Source organism: Alligator mississippiensis, chromosome 2 (assembly GCF_030867095.1).
Source record: "Alligator mississippiensis isolate rAllMis1 chromosome 2, rAllMis1, whole genome shotgun sequence".
Classification (NCBI taxonomy): Eukaryota; Metazoa; Chordata; order Crocodylia; family Alligatoridae; genus Alligator; species Alligator mississippiensis.
The window spans coordinates 77,656,680-77,681,468 of NC_081825.1; the positions used below are offsets into that span (position 1 = coordinate 77,656,680).

At 42.7% G+C, this 24,789-nt stretch overlaps 1 protein-coding gene across 4 annotated transcripts in view; it reads right to left on the reverse strand.

Moving 5' to 3' along the window:
• Positions 1-24,789, reverse strand: part of WDR17 (WD repeat domain 17) — a 120,535-nt gene that overhangs the window by 84,665 nt on the left and 11,081 nt on the right. Inside the window, exon 1 of one of the 4 annotated variants that reach the window (XM_019481369.2) lies at positions 8,484-8,619. The exons of 1 other annotated variant lie outside the window; for it this stretch is intronic. In XM_019481369.2, the coding sequence (XP_019336914.2) occupies positions 8,484-8,597 (114 nt within the window). In that variant the 5' untranslated portion in view covers positions 8,598-8,619. Of the gene's footprint in view, positions 1-8,483; positions 8,656-24,789 lie in introns of those variants that run through there. 2 more of the 4 variants (XM_059721861.1, XM_059721863.1) reach the window with 2 other exon arrangements.

Consider the following 24,789-nt stretch of genomic DNA (forward strand, 5'->3'; position numbering starts at 1 on the left):
AATATCAGACAAAGCTCTCCTGCAACTCAGACCAATGCCTTTAACAACAGCCCATCATTTCTTCTTCCTGCAGTCGCTACTCACTTTCCAACTCCCTAAGAAAGCAAGCAGTGGCCCCACAACTGCTGTATACAATCTCATTCATAATCCATTCTGTGCACTAATTAAAAAACACTTGTACCCAATTATGTAATTAAAGACTTCATAATGTATGACTCAATGTTCTGATTTCCAAGTTTGTGACTTAGAAAGCTTAGTGTTCTTCTAATATAGGTAACAAAATTTTCTAGGTTTCCTTATAAAAAGAAACACTCAAATTAAGTGCCAAGAAATTCCATCACATGTAACTATTGCACTACCCATGAGTGACATGAGTAAGTTTTAAATCTAGGAACTTTAGAACAACAGCCAAAGGCCTCTCAAACTCAATTTAAGGGCCCTCTATGCATGCAGATAAAAGTGCAATGTGATTTAATGCACAATCCACACAACTGTGCCTCCTGCCATGATATATGTGCATGACAGGAGGCTCCATTGTGGGATTGTGCATTACATCACATTGTGCCTTATTTCTGGAGCAAGGGGAGCCTGGGATTGGGCTACCACTGCACTGGCAAGAAGCAAGCTCCTCCAGCTAGGAGCACCCTCAGTTGAGTGTAGTTGTGCCCCTTGTTGCTGCCGGGAGGGCAGGGGGTCCTCACCATGGCAGTGCAGAGCTCCCAGCAGCAGCAAAGAGCTTCCCACTCCAGCCCCATTCTGCCTGGCTGTGCCAGATGCTACCCACTGGGCTCCAGAGGCTGTGGGAGGAGGGCAGCAGGGCAAGAAGCTGAGCCCACAGCGGGCAGCCCGCACCCACCCCTCCCCCGTGGGATCCACTCTGGCCATGCCACCCATTGGGGAGGGGGAGCCAGGCTCCACACTCTGCTCCACTGTGGCAGCTGGGGCTTGGGCAGGGGGAGCTCTGATTTTCCACCATAAAAAACCCAAAATCAAACACCAAAAATTTACAGGTTCTCAGAAATTATTTTATTACAGTGATTGAGGCATTGGAAGGCTTCCAAACTGGTTTAAAATTGCAAATACATCAATAAAACATTGTGTTCAATTGATACCTATATATATAGTGGCATTTCATTTTAATTGTGGACTTTGGGGTTTTTAAATCAGATAATTTGCTAATTTTAAACAGAGAAAACCAGGATTCCTGGTCATGAAAATATCATTTTAAAAGCCTGACAATAGCCTTCCCAGGCACTCCACTCTATAGTTCCATCTATGAGAACACAAGGTCCTTCCCCCCCCCCCGGGCTGAGAACACCAACACAAAAAATAAAATAACAGTTGTAAAAGTAGATAGCCCCCATCTTTTTTTCAATACAATTGAATGCTGCATAGTTAGGGTGACCATATGTTCTGGTTAAGCTGGGACAGTTCTGGATTTCAGAGGCCAGTCCTGGCCATCTTTTGAACTAAAACGTGCATCCCAAAAACAGAGGGGCATGGGGCATAGTCTGGCAGGGAGGCAGACTGTCCATTTGCCTGGTGCACCTCTCTGCCCTACCCTTATCTCTGCCTGCAGCAGCATCACTGACTTGGGAGAGCGGGGTTCCAGATGTCCTGGATTTCCTTGTGGTCAGCCTTAGCACAGAATTATAGCCTATACAGTAAACAATGCTTTGTATATTTGAAATGCTATAAAACAAGGGTTATAAAGTCACTTTGCAGATCGAGGCCCTCACGGTGAGGGAGAGAGTGGGGCTGGGACCGGGGCAAGGGCAGGCACTGCCCAGCCAGGGTGGGGTGGGGTGGGGTGCAGGATGAAGTGGCAGGCAGCTCGTCCAGGGATCATGGGGCCACATGCCCCCTGGATTGGTGCATGGGGTGAGGGTGGGCTGCCCACTGTGGGCTCGGGGGCTGTGCTGGCCTCTTCCAGGTCAGGAGGCTGGCCTGGGGTTGTGTTCGGGATGGGCTGGGGCAGGGCAGGGCAGGGCAGCGTTGGGAGGGGGGCTACGGTGAGTTTTGGGGTGGTTGTAGCTCCCCTGTAGCCCCCATCCCAGTGCCACGACCACCCACCCCAAGCGCAGCCCCAGCCCAGATCCCACAGAGAAGAGGCCAGCCCCAGCCTGCAGCAGGCAGCCTTCCCATGCTCCACACACAAATCCAGGGGGCACATAGCCCCCTTGACTCCCCCAGGGGTGTGCACAACAGCAGGAGCCGTGCCCCTCCGCCCCCTCCCCTCTAGACAAGCCTCCTGCAGCTCTGTCCTGTGCCCTGCTCCACCCCAGCCAGGAAGCCCCTGCCCCAGCCCCACTCTCTCTCTCACCATGGGGGCCTCTATCTGCCCACCCCCCACCTCTCCCCTCCCTCCACAGACTTACTGGGGGAAAAACTGCTGGACTGCTTATCGGCATTTGGATCTGTATCAGCCAACATGGCTGGTTAATAATTGGCCATCGGTATCGGCCAAAAAAATCTTTATTGGTGCACCACTAGTGGAAGCAGCTCTGGCTTCAGCCCAAGCGCTTGGCACAGCTACATAACCCATGCTGGAGCAGGAACTGACACCACCCAGTGTCCTGTGCCATGATGGCAGCTCTAACTGCATCATGGACAGATCCAGAAAGGGACAGTGACAGTCAGTGGCTGAGAAGCCAGGGCCATGGCAGTGCGATAAGCAAGGCAGATGCAGGGCAACTGGAACTGTATTAGCCCTTGCTTGAGCTCCTACCTCCAATTGCCATGGATTCTGTGGCACACCATGCCTCCAACTTCCAGGAGCCTGTCAGCAGCTTGATGGGCTGGACAGAGCAACTCCGCAGGCATGATCTAGCCCTCAAGCCGTATGTTTGATGTCCCTGCTATACAGAGGTCTGAATAGCTCGGAGTACTATTCATGGACTGCAAAGACTGTATGATGCTCATTTAAATGCAGCCTAGCTTAATGGCAAACAAAAGACAGTGCCTTCTAATGGCTACAAAATGAGTTAGTGATCTCAGCCTAATTCCAAATACATTTGTCCACGTCACAAAATAATCCATATTAGCTAACATGTTTCAAATATAGGCCCAAATATGTACTCTATCTTTCTTAATATTTTTATTGGGCTGGGGAGCTGGTCAACTGACTGCATATTATTTGACTGCAGTCAAAAATTGTCAAATAGCCCACGAAACCAAGCATGCCATTGCATAGATAAACATCTACCTTTTCTATCTGAGGATCATCTTTTAGCAAAGGCAGCAGTGAGGGCTCCTACTGACCCTCCTCTCTCCTGATTTCTTCCAGTCTCCCTTCCCTCTCCCCTATCCATCCATATGGGGCTGCAAAAGCTATTCTGTACTTAGAAGAACCAAAACCCGTAGCATAAAAAAGCTTCTATTGGCCACCTGCTATGACTACAAGCATTTCCAAATAAAAACAGCAAAATGCTTGAAGGAATTGGCCTGCTTCTTGATTAGTATACCTGCATTGTAAAAACTGACTTGTCTTTTACAACTATGTGCACTTTATTTCTGCTTAATATTTTTCCTCTTATTTTGTTCAGTCTTCAATATCTTTCATATTAACATTTACCTAATATTGATAGTTATAAAAATTCCAATTTTTTAGAATTTAAATTTCATTGTTTCATAACAGTTAGCTAACTTGATTTTTTGTAACTAGCCAATGTCTAATCTACTGAAGATTAAAACCTCTCTCTTCAGTATCCTAATAAATCAATATTTAAAATATTTGACCAAGTATTTTTGACTGTTCAGATACCCAAACCCTAGATTTTCATTAAAGACAAAAATATATATTTCAGAGAGATCCAGCAACAGTGGACTAAATTCAACAGGTTGAGCATGATCATTTCAAAAGAAAATCCTAACTTGATTAATCTAGTGACTGTTCTTAAAGCGTAATCTCCAAATGAAGCTGTACTCTAAACAGACAAAAAAATTGAAAAAAAAATGTTTTTCTTTAATATTACTCTGTTGTTGTGATACCAGTAAATGCTTAAGCTTAATTGTTTTGGTACAACTATCTTTCATGGTGTTTTTACTACTTCTGATCTGGAAATACTCAAAATTCTGTAAATATAGATTTAAAGTTCTTACTTCAAACTATGCTGTATAAAGTACTTTAAACTCTTCTTAGCAGTATCTGTTTTGTTGTCAACTTGTTAATCTATTCTGATGTTTATGAAAAGAGTTAAGAGCTGCATGTGTACAAAATACTTTGGTTTTACTACATTATAAAGGCAATACCTGCTCTGAAATCCATTTTGTTAATGTCTCCCAGCTAAAAAAAAAACAAAAACAAAAAGATAAACAATTATCTCTCTCTAACACTGTGCATAAGAAGTTTCCTGCAGATTTACTCGGACATTACAGTTTTCAGTTGAACATGCTTACACTAGGAGACAGAAAGCAGCATTCATCACCCTGAACAAAATGGCAGCAAATTAGAAAAGCAATATATTTATCTGAATTGTCATATGTTGCATCTTTAGCAGCAGTGATTTTTTTCCTCATACTTTATTAAACAAGACACTTCTATTCAAAATACAAATGTTATATAAATTATTACATCTAACCTGTAAATCTATACTGAAAATTTTGCTTACTAAAATATTCTGCAAAATGTATATAGAGCTGGGGAAGATGCTGTGAAAGGATGTCTATGGTTTCCAAGGAGATGGGGTGGGGGGGTGGAGAAAAACACCAAAAGCCTTTTTTCTTTCCAATTGGGATGAGCAGTAACATTTTAAGTTCTTCCTGGCTGCTAAACATAGAAAATAGCATTAAACTGAAAGTCTGTTTACCATAGAGAGATATTATTATTAAAAAAAAAAATAAAAAAAAAAAAATATATATATATATATATAAATACTTTAACAAAATGGACTGGATAAATGGATGTAGGTACACAGCATCATTTAAAGATACATGCCCATGTAATCCCTACCTTCGCATAGGTATCATTTTTTGTGAACCACTTAAGAATTTCCACGTCCATTCCAAAACCCTTCTGCTCCCAACAATGCAATCTCTTGGTCTGGTTGTAGAATGAAATCACTTAACTTGATAGATAAAGGAACTAAACCTTGATGTTCACAGAATAATGCAGACTTACTAAAGGATGCAAGAGAAAAGCCTGAGCATTATGTCGCACCACACATACAAAACGGCGCTGTCAGTAGCCTGGCAACTGCAGCTCTTTAAGAGGCACCATTTTAATTTCAACCTAACTCTTTTTGCTCTGCCTACATGTACTCTTTCATGCATTTGTTATATTTCCTGACTGTACTATAATATCACTTACAGAACAACAACCTTTTTATATTCAGTGAACAGACAGGACTTGTACAATACTCTGTGTGTGTGTGTGTGTGTGTAAAACTACAGACTAGTATGTGCAATTAATAATGAAGATTTACATCCTTTTATGTTCAGTGATTTTATCCCATGTGTTTTGTCCATCCTATGTATATGTATATGTATGTAGGAATGTGTATGCATATGAATGTGAATATACTGCATCCAAGTGACATACACATATAGAAGGATCAGGATTATCCAAAGCCCCAGTTTTCTGAACCACCATCTGTAATGAGATGTCTCCCCATTTCTACTAAATCCCCTATCAGTGACTTTCATTTATACAGACAAATTTGCTACCACCAGCTGTTGGGCAAATTTTAAATCATACTTTAAATTAGAATAACTGTCTTTTCTTCAAGATGGATCTTAACAAACTTATGGAATGAATGGAGGTATAGGACAGAAGTCATCTTAGAACAGTAGTCAGTCCCTGAGATACTTTGATTCAAGTATTCAGTTTCCTTCAAATGAGGTTGAAAGGAAATTCCCTCTGTCAGAGGAGTCTGGTAATCCCAACCTTCAGGGATTCTGCTGGGTTGCCTGCTGGAAATTGTGAAGAAAGATGAGAGAATTTTTTTAAAAATCATTAGTTAGTTGCTTCAGTTTTTTCACGTTTCTCTGAAGCACTGATTATTGGCAACAGCTAGAGGTGGGAGAATGGCAAAGCACTAGCAGCATCCTTGTCTACTCTGTATTTTACCTGTGACATACTGTAAGTGTACACCCTATAATGGACTTTGTGTTACAAGAGTGAGTGAAGAACAAAAGGGTCCACAAGATCATCCACAAAAAGTTGTCCTTAAGCTCTGGGGACTCGACCCAGTAGCTCAGGAGGACCCTTGCAGTCCTCCGTTTCTATGATCTTAGAGGAAAAGTTTGCTTTTTATAGTTCAGATTTGATATTCACAAGGTGACTTAAAAACACAGGCTTTTGAATTCAAACAGTTTTCCCTGGGTGTCACACATGCCAATCTGTGGCTGTTTGTCACTGACACTGTAATCATTAAAAGGTCTAGTTCAAACCTCTGGAAAGATTCAGGGAAAAAATTCCTTAAAAGATATTAAGCTATATTACTCATATCTGTGGAAAAAGCCATGGTTGCAACATAAGCCACAGTTTCAGTTGCATCATCTCTTCACAAGGTTGTGGATGAGGGGAGGAGAAGGGATGTGTCTAGAGCCCCACAGGAAGAACAGACTCTCTGGCTCTCTAACATGGATTACTTAAAGTCTAGAGAGAGGACTCTGGGATTCAGTGCAAAAAAAAAAAAAAGTCAGCTTTTCCACCCTCTTCCAGCCTTGGTAGCAGCAAACCACAGACAAAATAATGGTGCCATTGTTACAACAGTTCTTCCATAGGGAGCTGAATATAAAAACAGGAGTATAGCTACTCTAAACAAAATTAAAATAATAGTTATTATTAGGGCTGTCTACCTTCTAAACAGCCAGGGGCTGCATCCTACCTGCACAGTGCCAGCAGGGGCTGGATGCCATGTGGGGGACACTAGCAGAAGTCTCAGGCCTGCCAGATGCCTCCCTCTCCCCCATCTGATACAACTTGCAAACAGGAGGTCTCCCCTCCCCTGATGCACTGCACAAATGAGTGCCATCATGTGCAGCCCCGCCCCCATCACAGGCTCCAACATGCTGTGCCACCCCATGGGCCAGGTGCAGGAAGCAAAAGATGGAAGAGGGAGGAGAAGCCTGGAGACCCTGGGTGCTGCTACAGCCAGAACAGTGTGGAGAGAGGCAAACAGGCTGGGGAGCCCAGGGGATGCAGATTAACTCTCTGTGGGCCACATCCAGTTGCAGTTGGACAGCCCTGCTTTAGACGGTTAATTTTCTGTTTCCAGAGAGAATAATGCTGATTATTCAGGACACGTGCAACTTCAAACAAACAAAATATAGACTTTTAATTTCTCATAAGACTGAAAAGAACAAATTGTCCATGGAAGTCAACAGATAATTATTCTAAAGAGACCACCAATTTAAAACAAAGTTTGAACATTTTCTAAATTTCATATTAAGCTTTGTATTTGCCACATAAGTGTGGATATAAAATATGAATTAGTATAGTAAAACCTTGTTGAATTGACCTTCACTATTCCACAAACCTGAAATTCCTCCTATTAAAATATAGTTCAATCTACTGACTTCTCAACAAAGAATTAAGCAAACAAAGTCTCACTAATAACACTCCAAAATAGTATAAAACAACTGCAATACAGAAACAATAATTATAAAACATTTTATACTGAATATTATATTCAATATAATACACTAAAAATGTATTATCCTTGCCTTTATCAACACCCATCAGTGCTTGTTCATTCACTATGCTCGCTTATTTGCTTTCAGCCTTTGAATATTACCAGGAACTAGCATGCTTCTCAATATTATTTTAGAATTTATTATCTTAAAATATTCATGGAGCTGCAGTTGAATCCAACTTTCATTTACAAGATTTATTCTTACCTCTTCTCCCCAACCCTTTAGCTTCCCTCACAAAACAAAGCTCTCTGACATTTCAGATGTTACATTCCACATAAAGATATATGGAATGTATATATTAAATTCTTATAATTAAAAGCAATGCCACCTCCCAGACTTCCCAGGAAATAAAACATTTGAGTTACATTGTTTTAAATTTCCCCTATGATTCAGCCTTAAATAGAGGTAAAATCTAAAAGTGGAGTAGCCAACCTACAGCATGTGTGCCACAAGTGGTATGCAGCAGACCCATCAGAGAGAACAGCACCGGATCAGGTAGGGAGAACAGAGCAGAACAACAGATTGGGCAAGAGAAGGCTGAGAGTGGCACTCAGAAGGTGGCAGGGCTAACCTTGTGGCCTGTTTACCAAAAAGGTTAGCCCCTGCTGCCTTAAGGAACCATTTTGAAGACTAAAGTCAAAGAAGAGTATAAGGCACAAGACCAATCACCTACTTAAATCCAAAATGCTTAGCAAAAAATAAAAGATTTGTCCCATGGGGCAACTATAATAGACAAAATTAAGTAAAAATAGCACCATCACCATTTATAAAGCTATTTAAACTATCATACGATTGTGCGCAACTACTGTATTTAGAATGAGGAAAATGGCATGTGGAGAATTCACCTGGACACTTTTCTTGAGCACATATGCGAGGGCCAAGTCCCTGTGCTCTTGATGCAAGGATGAGTCCATACCAACACCAACATTAACCAGCCCAAAAGCATGGGGATACCACATCCACAGATAGTGGGTATAGTGGACCCTATTACAGGGTGACAGAACTGCAGCTACAATTCACACTCCTCTGGATGTATTCTAGTTGATCTAGGAGTCTGGGATCTGGAGAAGAGGATCAAAAGGAAGACCAATTCATGTGATTACAGCATTGCCACCAAACCTTGGACATGAGCTAACCAAATTTAATATAAGATGAATGTTTGAGATTTCTAACAGATCTAATAGCATCAGCGCGAATGCTCATGGAAAAAAGCTCATTCATCACTTACGTTAAAGTAAATGATGGACATAGGAGGAGTTCTTGCTGCATGAACCAAAGAGTAGGGGGAAAAAAATGTTATTTGCAAGGTAAAGGTTTCCCTTATTTATGCAGTACATGCCTTCCCAGAGAATGGCGCATAAATGAAATTTGCATAAATCGAACCCACTTTACAATGTAACAGATAGGGATAGGTTCCCATGGCAGTGAGGGAAAGAGGGAGAGAATGAGGGCTGGGACGAGGGAAGGAGCGGGGGAAGGGGTGTGACTCTCAGGGCTGCACAAGGCAGCAAAGCAGTGGAAACAGAGCGGCATTCAACCCAGCCCCGGCTGCAGCAGCCCTGGGAGCAGCCGGCACCAGCTGCCTGCAGCTGCTGGGCTGCAATGTGCTCCACCTGTTCCCACTCACCTGTGAGCCTGGCCGTGCCCTGGTGCAGGCAGATGGTGTCAGCTGCTCCTGGGGCCGCTGAAGCCAGGGCTGGAGTGAGTGCCGCACCCTGCGCCACCCAGGGCTCCACTTGTCCGCACTCACTCCAGCCCATGCTAGAATAGCCCCAAGAGCAGCCAACACCAGCTGCCTGCACCAGGGCAGGGTACAGCCCACGAGCAGAAGTGAGTGGGGACAGGCGGGAAAAGGAGAAGGTCTCCCTCTGCTTATAACAAAACAAAGGGAACTGTGACCCCCAACCCATTCCCTTTTTCTTTATCCCTCTGAACTAAACACTTACCAGAAGTTCAATTATGAAAAGTCAGAATCGTGGCAGAGAATACTTGCTGCACTAGTTAGTTATCAGTTTCTTGGTAGATGCAATAATAGAAGGCAAAAGTGAGCTACATCAAGTGACGACTTCTTAAACAGCAGCAATGACTACGCATTTATGAGTAGCTACTAGGCCCCAGTGATGGCTTTTGACCATCACATTTCTAATATCTGAAATAGTTAAGATAGCATGGAATCTATTTGTATTGAGAAGGTTGTCTTGAACAACATGTCTAAGAGAGCCAGTTTGCATTATTTTGAGAGTCATGTAGATTTGGGGCTAAATCTAAAGGACATACGCAGCCAAAATAAGAGTTAGGCTACCCTGAGCAACCTGAGCAAGCAGAAGTCTAGCAATGCTCACGTGACACTATACCTCTTATCAGAGCTCATCTGCAACACTGCACTATGGTGGCCAGGCTACCTAGAAGTGGTAGCTAGGCTGTGGAACGTCTAAGAGCCGGGTCATGGACAGATATTTGTTTCTATTGTTTCTATTAAATTGTCCTGAGAGGAAGAGCATATAAGCATTCTAGCCCACAGATGCTGTCTCTTCCCTGGCCCCCACGCCTTCCTCAGACCAGAGTCATAACAGGAGTCTAGCTGTCGGGAAATGCCTCCACACCTTTCCCAGACTGGGGTCCCCCTGGTCTGTGTGCCGGGTGCAGAAGGAGCTACAGCTGGCCTCCTCCCAATCACAGAGGAGTAGAGTGTACAGGCATTCATTTTAGTAAAAGAAACTCTCACATCTGTCAAGCTAGAAGATCTTTCTCATGGATAGGGCAAGTTTCCTTGAGGAGTTACTGAATGAGTTCATATACGCTGGCACTCTCTACTGGGAGAGTGATGATTTTCCTGCTAGAAATGTAATATCTGAACATGGCCTATGTCCCAGATTTTTCTCCAGGACTATTGGATGCATTATTAATTGGCAAGAAAGAAAGAGCATATGTTGAGGCCTTACTATACCGCTTAGTAGTTGGTACACCTAGCTCGGAAGAGGACACTCCCCGAAGACATTTTATTTTTATCCAGTCACTGTTTGATACAAATGAAAATGCATACACAAATATAGAGCATGGAGCAGAACTTAAGACTGCGTCCTCCAGCCATCTTAATCTCTGGACAGGGGGAGGACGTTCAGATTCACCCCTGTGCTTATTATTTCCTATTGGCCAGATCTAGGCAGAAGCCTGGTTATCATGAAAGCTTTTTGGATCACCCTTCTGAAACATCTAAATCTTCCTATGTCCTGGGTTTTGGATACCACTTGGAAGTGTCAGCAGCCTAGAGACTGGGTACTATGGAAAAGAAGTCTTAAAATGTCCCATACTTTCAAATAATGTTAATTTTATAGCCTAATGGCAGTTAAAATGGCAATAATGTTAAACCACTTTATTGCTGACCTCTTAGTACATTATAAACCCTAATAAATATTGCCAATAATCCCCCAAGATTTTATAGGCAATTACCACCCCTTCTTGAATGGTCTTGCTCTGCCACTAATCAGATTGTTTATTCTACTGCACTTTCATCTTATAATAGCTCCTCACAATACCTCTTCATTCCCAGTTCATAGCCCTCTCCCATCCCTCCAAGCAAATTGTTTACTTTTTCATGGAGTCTTTTCTCTGGTACAGTGTTTAGCTCAGCCTGTGTCTGCTTCTCTCTCAGACCTGAGGATAAGCCCTCCCAGGATGCCTAGAAGCTTCTCCAGCAGCTTTCCCAACTATACAGTTGGGCCAATAAAAAATATCATGAAAAATCCTAACCTATCTTAGTGGAAATAACAACCAGTGCAGAGGAATATCAAAGAAATCAGAAACAGAAAATATTATCATCATGTTTGTGCTATATAGCCCAGGGCCTGCAGAATGTCCATATCATCAATATGACAGGTATGGGGAAAGTAAACAAAATTTTGTTTGAGATAGGTTAAGACAGATTTGGGAGCTTCAGCAACATCCTCCTACAGGAAGCATCTGCTCAAAGCTATAAGCTTCTCAAAGAGGCAAAGATTTCTTAGGCCCCTGCTACATGTTCCACATATTACACAATTAACTGGTGATCGTACAATAAATTCAGACCAGTCACACATGCAAAGTAATTAACACTGATAAAAATGAGTATAAAAAGAGCCAATCAACTATAAAATCAGTGCTTGAAAACGTGTAACAACTCTAGAGCTGGTTTCTATCCAACTATAATTAAACATGTAGCTGGGCCCTTAGGGTGATACTGGACCAACTGCACAGCTGGGATACAGTTAAACAAGCTTTCAAATTAAAGACTTCTTCATCAGGTCTGAGCAGAGAGAGACAACACAGACTACACTGACTTCAGCTACATTTCAGCTGGGACAACAACCCAACATGGGGCAGATCCAGAGGGGGTGTTGTGGCACAGTTGCCACAAAATGTAGCTTGGCAGTGTTGCTTCAAAATTTTAACTGGGTGAGAGGAAATTGATGACCAATGAGACCATTTTAATCATAATTCAAAAGCTTTATTAGGATATGCAAAAGCAAAGACTTACTTGCATCAATAAAGACAATGCTTTGGTAGCTTTGGATTGAGGAAAGAAACGGGTCCACTGACCAGGCTTTTCTGTTCCCCTGGGGACCCGTGTTGGTGTGCTGAGCTTTGTAGAAGTCCAAGGATTTTTACCCCATGCTCAATATTTATAGTTCGCTGGTTTTAATATTCTAATAAATGATCTCTAATTAGTTTTATTTAAATTCCTTTTTTTTTTCACTTAAGCTTTTAAGAACTGGATTGAACCAAATCTTCTGTGGACATGGAAGGCTTGGGAAAGTAAAAGGAAGGATTTCTTAGCTCCTTTTCTTCCCTGCTGTGGAATACTGTTTAACACTGACCTGTTACTACTTTATCCCAGTTTATGGTCTTCTGTGACAAGGATTTTTTCTAATTTTTTTAATTATTATTATTTATTTATTTATTTATTTATTTTTTACAGATTATCTAAGCATTTTAACAAAAATACATCTATTATAGCAAAATGGCATTTAATACATTTGGTCTTACACTCATTTTAATATTTTAAGATCAAGCCATTATATAATGTATGGTCTTTTTTTATGTCTTTTTTCAGCCCCTGTGCTTTGTTAAACTGATGGCATTTTCTGGCCAAGCTAGTTGTTACATGTGCAAAAGTTCACACGACAGTCATACAGACACAGGCTTTGAGGCCTTCTGCTTAGCCACACTTTTGCAGCTTGTCATTGCTTCATAGGTTAAGCTTAGTTATAGTCTACAGCAGCTCCACTTTCCCTGCAGCCTTGGATGCCTGGGTCCCTTGCAGAATCCAGACTGTATCATGGGAGAAGCAGTCAGGAACATTTTTTTTTTTAAATTCCCAAAGCAAGCAAGAATCCCTGCCCCCTCAGGGATTCTTACCTAAGTCTCTGGCTGCTGCTCCTCTGTTGTGGTTTGCCCAACCATGGTAGGCAGAAGGCAGCCATCCCTGCAGTGATTACTGCTCCCACATTGTCCTTTTCAAAATTTCAGATCTGCTTATAAGCCTGATTGTATATCTTGTAAAACTGGCTTTCGTCATGATACTCTTCTCAGTGTAAGACAAGGAATTCAAAAGTTAAGAGTTAAGGAAATGGACAGACGGACACACTTCATTCTCCCAAGCTAAAAATTAAGCACTTGAACTTAGTGATCTTTTCATTCACACACTACCCCAACCTTCAAAACAAAGTCTATTACATAGTCATTTGGCTAATTTTATTAGTAGTCAGAATTATCTCCTTGAGAGCCAAAACTGTTTCTTCCACTCACAGCTTGTAAAATCATGAGGATATTTGGTAAACAGAAATAAAACAACATTTAGCCACCTCTAGGAGTGACTTTCTTTATACTTCATACCAGAAGTATGAAATCCATTTAATTAAAATAAGCTACATTAAAAACATTATAGTTTCAAAGCAGAGTCCCCATAAATTAGGAAAATGTCAAAATTAAGGTGGCCATTAATGCAGCTTCATTTTGTATATCCATGATACAATCTTTAATGATATAATCACAATTTTTCCACAAGATTCCCCTGCTAAAATGTCAAGCCCCAGCTCAAAAGCATAGAGGAGCTATAGATTCTCAAAGAAAGTGTTGGAAGAGTTTGAGAACACAAGCAGAGTGATATCTGTAATTTTAACATCAATCGTAGCTAAAACGTTAAAAAAAGAAAAAAGAACCACAATCTGAGATAGATCCCTAGCACTGAAGTTTCAGCCTCAACAGCTTAATTTTGAAAATTTGACACAATCAAAAGCAAATAAAAAAAGACCTTACAGTTGTAAAGTCTTAACTATGAGTACCCCTACTGGCACAGTCCATTATTGTATTTTCTATCTTTAAATGCAAAATCTATTTTTTTTTCTTTCTGAAGTCTCTTGTCAGCAACTGCAAAAAGATGATAACTTTCACACAATACCAGTATTTTGTAGTGGCCATTGTAAACAGAACAGAGAACTTTCCTAATAGCATGCCAGACATTTAAAATTATATACATGTTCTTAGCAGAATACCAGACATGTTGAATTATATACACAGTCAACTCGAATCACCATGTAGTGCACCGCTTCCAACCGTATAATTTGTAGAGATCCAGCTAGTCGTGGTACCGGAATCTTCGTTTTAAAACAGTCAATCTAACAGAAATGCATTTTATATATAATTAGTTTTCTACACCAGAAATTGCTGTAACCATCACAGAGATACTGGGTATGTACAGACATTCAGGGAGTTTAGAGAGAGGTTAGATCGAGTTAAAAATGGCCACCTGATCTCAGGTAAGTTAGGAGGGGGGGGGGGGGCTTGGAAGGGCAAGCAGGGTGCACAGGGGGTTGGAGGAGGCAAGCAGGGTCCACAGGCAGGAAAACTGGCCCAAGCAGGATCCATGGGGCTAACCAGGTCCATGGTGCGGGGCTCCAAGAGGGCTTGACAGGACTGGGGGGTGCTAGCAGAGTGTGTGTGTGGGGGAGGGGAACTGGGATGGGGATGGTTCTGCAGGATCAGGGGGGCTAATGGGGCCTGCAGGGGAGGCTTGGGGGGATAGGGGGCTACCCCCCCAGACCAAGGGCTATTTTTATCCAGCCCCCCAACTCTCCCACCCCCAGATGAACAACCAGTGACGAATATACCACCCCCAATCCCACCCACTCCTCCCCCCACCCCAACTTACTATGATTTGATTTTTCTGAAAAATGTACTAGATTCACGAGAACATTTTTTTCTGGTTAATTGCCTAAAAATATAGGTTTAAAACATAGCTATGTTTAATCCATCTCACAAATGGGTACTTCCTGGATGGCTATCAGAAGATGACACTGTATCAGAGACATTAATTGAATAAAAAAGCTATAGTAAAAAAGAATAATAGAAAAACATTAAAATCCTCTAGCTCTACAATGCAGTAGTGAGTATGTAACTGGCACTTAACAACAGCAAATGATAATAATTAATGAATAATACTACTGGGGAACAGAGAAACCACCAACAACTACTGCAAACTGATCTAATAGCTAAAAATCATACTATTACAGTAAAAAATTAAACACGCCAAGCAATTACATAAATGTAGATATTATATTCTGTAAGAAATATGCATTTCTTTAATTTCTTGCTTTAAGAAACTTAAAAGCAGTAACAGATCAAGCTTGCCTGAGGCATATGGTTATCAAACATATTTTTAAATGCATTTCCAAGACATCTTGCAAAGGTTGCTATAGCAACCACTTCTTATTTTGAAATAATTTTAATGGTCACATACAATCATATAAAAATGTCTATAGTGCACCTTGGAATCACCCTTGGTAAAAGTTGGATGTTCAGTATTTTAAATACTGTATTAAGAGTTTTGGTTTCACTGTGCTCTGTTCTTTTCTATAATTAGTTCACAAGTATTACATTAATTTCCTCACCTTTGATATTTACTGAATATTAAAATATACAATAAAAATGCAGTTGTGTGGCAAAATGGCATTCCAAGACTAGAAAAGGTCTTTCTTTGGTTATTAACACTGCATTTACTAGCATATTTAAAATAATAATGCTAATAACATCCTAATAAATATATTTATCAGAGGTTTAAAACCTCATAAATAACTATTAATGGTCCATTCTAAGTACTATAGCACATATATTGCTTGCGATATTGGTAACACAGTAAACAGCGGTATAAATAAGAAAAATGTAAGGACATAAAATAGAAAAGGGTAATTTAAACAAATAATTCTTACTCTTTGTTGTCCTTCATACCAATCGTCTTCATCAAACCAGTGAGAAATATAAGTCATCCACGCCATGATATACAGTACAGTTTAAATTAAAAATAATTACAAGTTGATTTCTCAGTGTCTGAACACATGTAAAGACAATGTGGGTTCTGTGTTAAAAATTTACCCAAACTAAACCAAGCTACACAGAGACCAGTTCTGAGCTCTGTGAAATGACTCTCTATAATAAGCTGTAAGTTCATGAATATTTCACATGAAAGACTTTTAATTAGGATACAAATGTAACTTATTTAACAGATTTTAAAAGAAGAAAATCAAAGTCAACTACACAATATGTACAAAATTAGTACTTGATCATACATTCAGTATTTTAACATTACCAGTAAAGCACATTAATGCTGCAAGCTGTATTATGCACTGCTGCTGAACTGTGGAAACAAACTACTGTGTTAGAGTCCCTACTAAATCTTATTTTCTAAATAGATTTTATTTTCAGTTTTATAATGTGCCTGTGCCAGTTATTTGGTCTGCAGTAAACAATTAATATGTCAATTGTTTGTGTCTGCATTACATACAATCTAAGTATTGAAATGTAAATACATTTAGGAGTACAGGGTTATACGGGGTGTCCAACCGTTTTGAATGTGGGGCTGGATCATGAACTTTATCACCCAGTGGGCCGGCAAGCCATATTCAAACACCCTCTGTCCTGGGCCAAACAGACCCTGCCTGTGTAGCCCTACTCCACCTACCTGTTACTGCAAGGTTGATGGTAGCTGCTGGTGGGCAGGGGCAGGAGGGACCCATTCTGCATCCAGCCAGCTACTGCCCGAGAGACTGAAGGGGAGAAATAAATAGCTCCACATCTCCATCCCCCAAGCAGCGCAGCCCCACAAGCCAGCGCTGCCTGAGGGGGGCTGGAGTGAGGCGGCCGCTGCACCGCAGCCCCTCACCTGCCCGCCTGTACAGCCCCGCTCACCGTGGTGCCCGGCCACCCACGCACGCAGCCCCGGTGGCCTCAGCACTGCGAACCCGGAGCGCGGGGTTCGGCAGACACCGGCTCCCACCGCCTCGCCCCGCAGAGGTCATGCCAGGACCCTGCCTGCCGAGCCCCACCCCGTGCTGGCTTCCCACGTGCTGCTGGGGATGGGAGGAACCCAACCAGGTCGGCACCAGCCAGTAGAAGTGGTGGTGGAGCCATGTGCCACTCAGGACTGACCGGTGAAGGCAGGGGAAAATGCAGCTGAGCCCCTGCCGCTCTGGCTGGGCTCGTCCTGTCCCAAGCAGCACACGGCTGCACCGCCACTTCTGCTGGCCGGTGCAGACCCAGCCAGGCTCCTCCCATCCCCAGCAGCTTGTGGGAAGCCGGCTTCAGCCGCATCCTGCTCTGGATGGGATGGACCCAGCTGGGTCTGCACCAGCCAGCAGAAGCAGCATGCAGCTGAAGTTGCAGCACTGTGGGCCTCAGAAAATGCCTTGGCAGGCCGCATGGTGGCCCGTGGGCCACATGTTGGACAAGCCCGGGTTAGACAGATTAGATAACAGGAATTACAATATCTGTGTTTGGGGAATATGGGGAGTGAATTAGCAAGGCACAAAACACATTAAAGGGGAGTAGTCACAAGGTAGCCTAATACTTTTCATTAGAAAAAAAATCTGACCACTTTTTGAAACTTCATTCCTTACAGACAGCAGATGTGTAAATTGCTCTGTTGAGCAAAGTCTGAGAAGTTTTTACAGAACACCTCCATGACTTTACAAATGAGTGCCTCTCTCTTAGTTTGGGCACCAAGATTTAAAGGATAACTCTATCTGCATGACTACTCAATCCTTTTACTGCTATGTCAGCAGTATTACGCTGATGTGTTATGAGGTACAACCTTCAACTCCGTATCCTTCCCATATTATCAGGCTTTACAGGAATACGTGATGTTTCTTACTGTTGTCAAAGGCTAAAGGAGGAAAGAAATGCGATGATTCTTGCATCACATTTATTATTTCAACAGCTCCATCTATAAGTCCCCACAGAATACTCTATGTAACAAAAACAGATACAGATCTCAAAAGTACTTAAGTACGGCGTGAAGGGTCAATCCATCAGTCTTTATGCCCTCCAAACACAGATGCCAAAGACATTCCAGTCCAGAAAGAAAAATTCAAGGTATCCATTTAATATGGGGGGCAAAAGGAGAGGAGCAACCTAAAAGTTCTGATGGTGTACCAAACTACCAGTGGAAACCCTGTCAAATTACTGAAGGTTAAGGACCTACCAAATTCATGATTTTACGAATTCTGCAGATTCCACAAAAGTCCAGGCAATGCCTGTGAAATCTGTAAGGGGGAGCAAGGGGGGCAAACTGAGCAAGTGCTGCAGCTTCCCAAGCCACGGAAGTGGGGCAGAGTCTGCCTGGCTGAAGGGCTGTCAGCAAGATGGCTACCGCCTCTGCCCCTCGGCACCAACAGGCTGCAAGGGCTGCCTGTCATGTGGCTCTGCCCCTCTTCAAATCGGTGGTGAGGAGCAGGGCTGCATGATGTGCAGCTCTCTCAGCCAATCAGCAGCAACAGGAAGCCCCCACAGCCAAACAGTGGGGGGGGGGGGGGGGGCAAGGCCACCAGGGACCCTCAGCCAGAGGCATGGAGGGGCCCACCATGCTCCACCCACGAAATGGCTGCCTGGGCCCAAGTTATCAAAGGGCAGCCCCCATGAATTATGTAGGTCCCTACTGAAGGTATTACATAGCTGTAACCCTACCTACTACTGAAATCTCTCAGCTTTCTTGTCCTAGGTGCCTTTAATTTCCATATACACAGTGAAAGTGACGCACAACATGACTTGATTTCATGACCTATCTAAAGACTGGGGTTCTCCCAGTTTCTTGACCTTATATGCAACTGTACATAGAGTATACCTTATCATTGGCCTAGGTCTGGGGAATGGAGATGGTATTGATATACCACTTAGTTTGAGCACTACCTCATCCAGGAGAGGGTCAGAGCCTTCCTTCCTTCCCACAACCAGGGGTGATGCATAAGGGGTGTATGCGGGTGCACATGCACCCCCTGAGCATGGCAGCGCACCCCCTACAAAAAGGCGCTGCCATACTCAGGTGCTGCTGGTGGTGTTGGCTGCAGGGTGGCAAGGCTGCCGCTTGCCACCCTGTGGCCGACACCACCGGCGGCATCTGCGGGCTCCCAGATCACTGCTGCCGCTGTGCCCCCACCAGGCATTTGTCGTTTGTGCCACTGCGCCCCCACCAGGCATTTGTCGTTTGTGCCCACAACCAAAGCAGGCCTAGCCCCAAAACATTTGGAAGCCTTCTAGAGTTTTAGGGAAACAGGAACACGAATAGAAAGTGAAAAATCACAACCACGCCCCTTTTACCTAGTAATCACCTTCCAGCCAAAAAAAAATATACTAACTAAAAAATGAGTACTAACTAAAAAAAACAACTCAAACCCCAACATTTTACCCCAATCAGATGATTACCCAAAAAAGGGAAAAATGCAAGAGGCTCTATGAAGTTCACTGGAAACTTAGTTATCCTTATTGATTTGAAATGGAAAGACATTAATCCTACAGTTATGGTCCTTATGGGTAATAGTATAAAACCCAAATAAAGATAGGGAACATGTATATAACATTTGGGAGGGGGTTATCAGGTTGGCTCTTTTTGCTGTTCCCATAAAAAACTATTTCTATTTGGCTAAGTTATAATTGTTAAAAGTACCAACTGATATTTTCTCAAATGACCTCTTGAAGATTTGCTACCGAAGTCCTTGTACATTTTATCATCAAGCATGCTTATCAGCCTTTCGCTTTAGCAAACTCTATCCAGAACTGCAAAATTGGACAAAACAATAACATGAACAGATTCTTATCAAAATACCCTTTCACTCAGGAGAAGATGAACTGAGTCACAAGTCAGATTACGATTTCAAATCTCATTCCCTGATCACCAATAAAATAGACGCACGCCTCTGTCACTTTGCTGCATTGCCCCTTGCAGGTAATGCCCAAACATAAATATTTAATTGTGCTATACATAAAACGGTAGCTCATTGTTTTAGTATGTTACACATCATTCTCTAATGGCTGAACCACACAGAAAAGAACCTACACTTCCTACTACTTAGTGTACTTAATTATTTAGCTCAAATAGATAAAGTCATTGTTCAAATCCTGATGATTAGCAAATGCCGAAAATAAGGTCGACGATGAACTAATTTTTTCATCAAAACATATATCCAGCTCTGGTATCCTGTTCTAGGCATAAGGCTAGAACTCAAATCCCTTACAAAACTTTGTAAATGATAACATTTCTTTATCTCTAAATAGAGTAAGCATCTATTCCCTACTGCTCTGAAATCAATTTTTTATAAAGTCAGAAAAAGGTTTAAAAACTCAGAAACTGATGCTTCATTTTGTTCAGCTGGCTGGGGCAAAAAATCCTGAAAAAGACTATACGACTTATGGCCATTTCCTGGAGCTTCTGTAGAAATATACAAGCTACCTCAGTGTATGTGAGAGAACAAGTGCAACCAAAAGATCTTGAGTTCACAGAGAGATTGAGACCTAGCAGTCCCCACTGGGCAAAACAGAATCTGTCTTTTAAGTGAAGGCTATAAATGTGGTCCTTGGAACAATGTTTTTTTGAGCATTAGCTTAAAAAAATATATATATATATATGTCCCACATTATTAACACTTGCCACAAACTTCCTATTACACATACTCTGAAGCGAGTTTTAGGAAAGGATGCAATTTGTTTGTTTGCTTGCTGTAATCTTGGATGAGTATGGGATTTAAAAGTGCAACATAGAACATGACACATGTCAATAACTGGGTTAGATCTGATTTAGATCAATATAACCAAAATTGTTGCTAAGAGATCCCTGTAGTTGTTTGTTGAGCAATGTTGAGTTTCGTCTCAGTCCAGTCCTTTTAGACAGGTGTGTCTCCCTCAACAAGCATTATCATGATGGATGTCACTAGTTACACCAGTAAGAAGCCTGAGATTCAGTATACATTGAGACAGAATTATGCCTTAAACACAAAAAAGTCACATCTTCAAATCAAAGATCAGAGCTAAAGCAGGTCAAAGGACACTGGGTACCTACAGATATTATCACCCCTCTCCAAATCATGGTGCTTTACATAAAACGCCATGAGTTAGAGCCATCACCCTGGCCCAACAGGGCTAGGGACAGAAGTTACACGTAAACCGGTTTAAGTGAGTAGAAACCAGTTTAAACCTGTAACAGAACAGAAGTCCAGAGCACAGAAACCAGTTTCAAAATGGCTGAAACTGGTTTGAGATAAACCTGGTTAAACGTAGTATCAGATTTAACTGATACAGGTCAAACCGGTTTATGGAACTTCTGTCCCAGACCCCTTCCTGGTTTAAGTAAACCAGAGTCCCCCAGCATCCCAGCATGCTCTGCAGCCCTAGGCAGGGCTATGCTCTCTGCTTCAGCAGAGCAGGGCTAGCCCTGCCCCTCTGCTCCCTAGCCAGAGCAGGGGCAGGCAGGGGCAGGGGTGTAGCCAGACACTGCCCCGCCTCCAGGCAAAGGGGGCAAGGACGGGTTTATTCCCCCCTCCCTCCCCTGTCCCACCAGCACAGACTTGCCAGGCATTTTCTCTGTTAACTGCTCCAGCAGCGGGGGAGCATGGCCAGTTTCGGCAACAGCCTCAGGTGAACTGGCCAGGGAGGGGGTTTAATTCCCCCATCCCTATTCACTGGCATGGACTCAAGCTGGGGTCCACCTGGTGCTTGCCCCTTGCTGCAACAGCAGCTGGGGCATGGCCAGGCAATAGCTGCCATGACCCCCTGAGGCAGAGGAGGCAGGGAGGGGCTTTATTCCCCCTCCACGTCCAGGGACTATAGCTGGGGTCGGCCCGCCCTGACTGCTACCGATTGCTCACTGCGTGGGGCAAGTGACAGGATGTCAGAGTCTGGAAGGAAAGGAAATAACCCCCCCCACACTCCCTTGCCTAAGGGGGCCATTCCGACTGGCCTCTGGCCATGCCCCCGCCCCTGAAGCGGTAAGGGGCTAGAGACCCTGATGGAGGCAGCAGCCTCTCTCATGGTTTTCCAGGAGTGCAAGCCTCTTTCTGGTAGGAGGGCTGTGCTGCAGGAGGGAGCAGGGCAGTCAGAGCTGCCACAGACTATGCAGAGCAAGTGGAGGCGGCACTAGGGGGGAGTTGGGGGGGAATGGCCACCCTTCCAAGCCCTGGTGCCGCCAGTCACTCCACACAGTCTGTGGCAGCTCTGACCGTGTCACCCTGCTCCCACCCCCACCAGCAGTGCAGCCACCCCACCAGGAAGAGGCTTGCACTCCTGGGAAACCATGAGAGATGCTGTTCCCCCCAACACAGTCCTTAGGCAAGGGGGCAGTGAAAGGGGTTATTTTCCAGCTCTCTCCGGAGTCTGGCGGAAGAGGCAATGAGGGAGCTTATCTTGCTGCTCGCCCCACACAGGGAATGATTGGCAGCAGAAGTGATCGAGGTAGGCAGACCCCAGCTATGGTCCCCTGGGGGGAGGGGGGAAATAAGCCCATGCCGGCTGGTGTCTACACTCCCATGCCTGCACTCCCATAGTAGCAAGGGGGAGTGCCAGGTGGACCCTGGCTTGGGTCCATGCTGGTGGGACAGGGAGAAGGGTATTAAGCTCTCTTGCCTCATGGGGCCCAGCCTGACTCCTCCCCAATACCCAGCCAGGGTAGCTAGGGGGCCTGCAAGCCAAGGGTTCTCCCTTCTCCCACTCAGGCCTCTTGACAGTGGCAGCACAAAGCTGCCAGCTGCTCTGAATGGCTGGAGCAAGGGGGGGGGGGGCAGGGAGGGCAGGACAGAGCTCTCTTGCTTTGTAGGCCTTGCCTGACTCCCTACCTGAGCTGGGGTGGTGGTTGATGAGAAAAAAGGGGCTCCATTGCACCCCCAACTCTGGTCATTCAAAGCAGCCGGCAGCTCCATGCTGGCTGCTCCCTTCCTCTCCTCCTCCCCCTCCCCTCCCTCTGCTACTGATAGCCCAGGGACAGGGCTGGCCTGCTACGCACCAGCTCTCTGCTTTAGAGCGCCTTAATCTAATACCCCATTTGACCAGAGCTAATTTTTTGCATGATTGGCCATTTTAAGAGCTCTGCAGCCATGCACGTGCATTAAGTCATGGCTGTAGAGCGCTTTCAGGGGCCTGATCATGTGAAAATTTAACTTGTGTAAGCACCCATCATGTGGAAGTTACTCAGAGAGGTTACCAGGTTACCCAGAAATATTGTGGACTCTCCATCTTTGGAGTTTTTTAAGACCTGGGTAGACAAAGCCTTGGCCATGATGATCTAGTTGGGGATGGTCCTGCCTTGAGCAGGGGGTTGAACTAGATGACCTCCTAAGGTCCCTTCCAACCCTAACTTTTTATGATTCTAAGTTCATACTGCCTATACTGTATGTTGTACCTCTATAGGTAAATATAATAGATTTCTAACAATATTAAATATGAATATAAGAGGAAAAAACAACAACCTGAACTTCTAAGATAAAGCTGAAACTGTAAATACATCCAGGGTTCATTATGTATACTGTTCAATCTGTTCATTCACATCTCTCTACCAGCTGGCAAAGCAATTTTTAAATAACCACTTTAATAAAAGGGCATCAATATGTTTCGAGCTGTGGTGGTTGGAAGCCAATATATTCAATATTTAAATAAAATTATAAAAATAATACCTAAAGTCTAATAATACCTAAACTCTTTAAATTGGTCCAATCAAGGTTAATTTTACCATTTTAGATACAGAATTACAATACATTTAATTAAAAAAAAATCAGTTTGATATTAGCTTTTTATGTTAATATATTATTTGAATAAATGTGAATAATATTTGTCTGTTTTAGGAACAAGAAGGAGGACTACATTGGTTAAACAGCTTTTCTAATATACTAAACTGGAAAATCTAATATGCTATTATATATACTCCTAACCAAACAAAAAACCTTGTATTCATATTCAGTCCTAAAATAGATCAGTTTCTGAATGTGCTTCCAATATGCTAGGAGAAACAATAAAAAAACCCAAATTATATTCACTATAATGCCTAAATAATTGCTTAATTCTTGAATTAATGTCACCATAGTGATAAAGCATGTGATTAATATATTCTACATGCCTCTGCTAAACACTTCAAATCCTAAAAGATGTCAAGCATACTGAATTTCCTTCGAGTGAACTGCAGTGAGCGATAAGGGTTCTCTGTACCTTGCATGATTTAGACCTTAATTCATACAAGAAACAATCCCTGAAGCAACTGCCATATAGAAGCTGCACAAATATTTTGTTATTTGTTATTATTTATATACCTGATATGATTTACATATTGATATTATAATTGTCCATTATATCAATCATTTTTCTAAAAGGTATGTTCATTATATACTGCTCTTCATCTTCCAAGCACTTTACAACTATTAACCAATTAATCCTCACAACCACATGTGAGGAAGGAGGATTATCCTTGATGTATAAGGTATGGAATATGATTGTATAAAAACTGTTAGTGTAACACGAAAAAAAAATACTGTTTAAACATCTAGAAAGAGCCACTTGAGGGCACATTCTGTGGTTATTTGTGCACCAAATATTTTGAATTTTCCCTTTTTATGTAAGTGAATGGCAAAAAAAGAGCTAGTTGGAGTATAGAAAACTGACATTCTACATCTGACCCTGGTCCCAATGAAATAATTTAAAAAACCTCTAATTGCTACAGCAGGAGGAGGATATCTTGGAAGTTTAATCCAGAGGGGTGTACAATTTATGCAATATTAGTAAATTACTACACACCCATTAGTGTCCTGGAAGTTTTTTCTTACAGAAGTTCAAAACATTATTTCTGTACAGAAGAAGTGAAATTCAAAGGGCTGT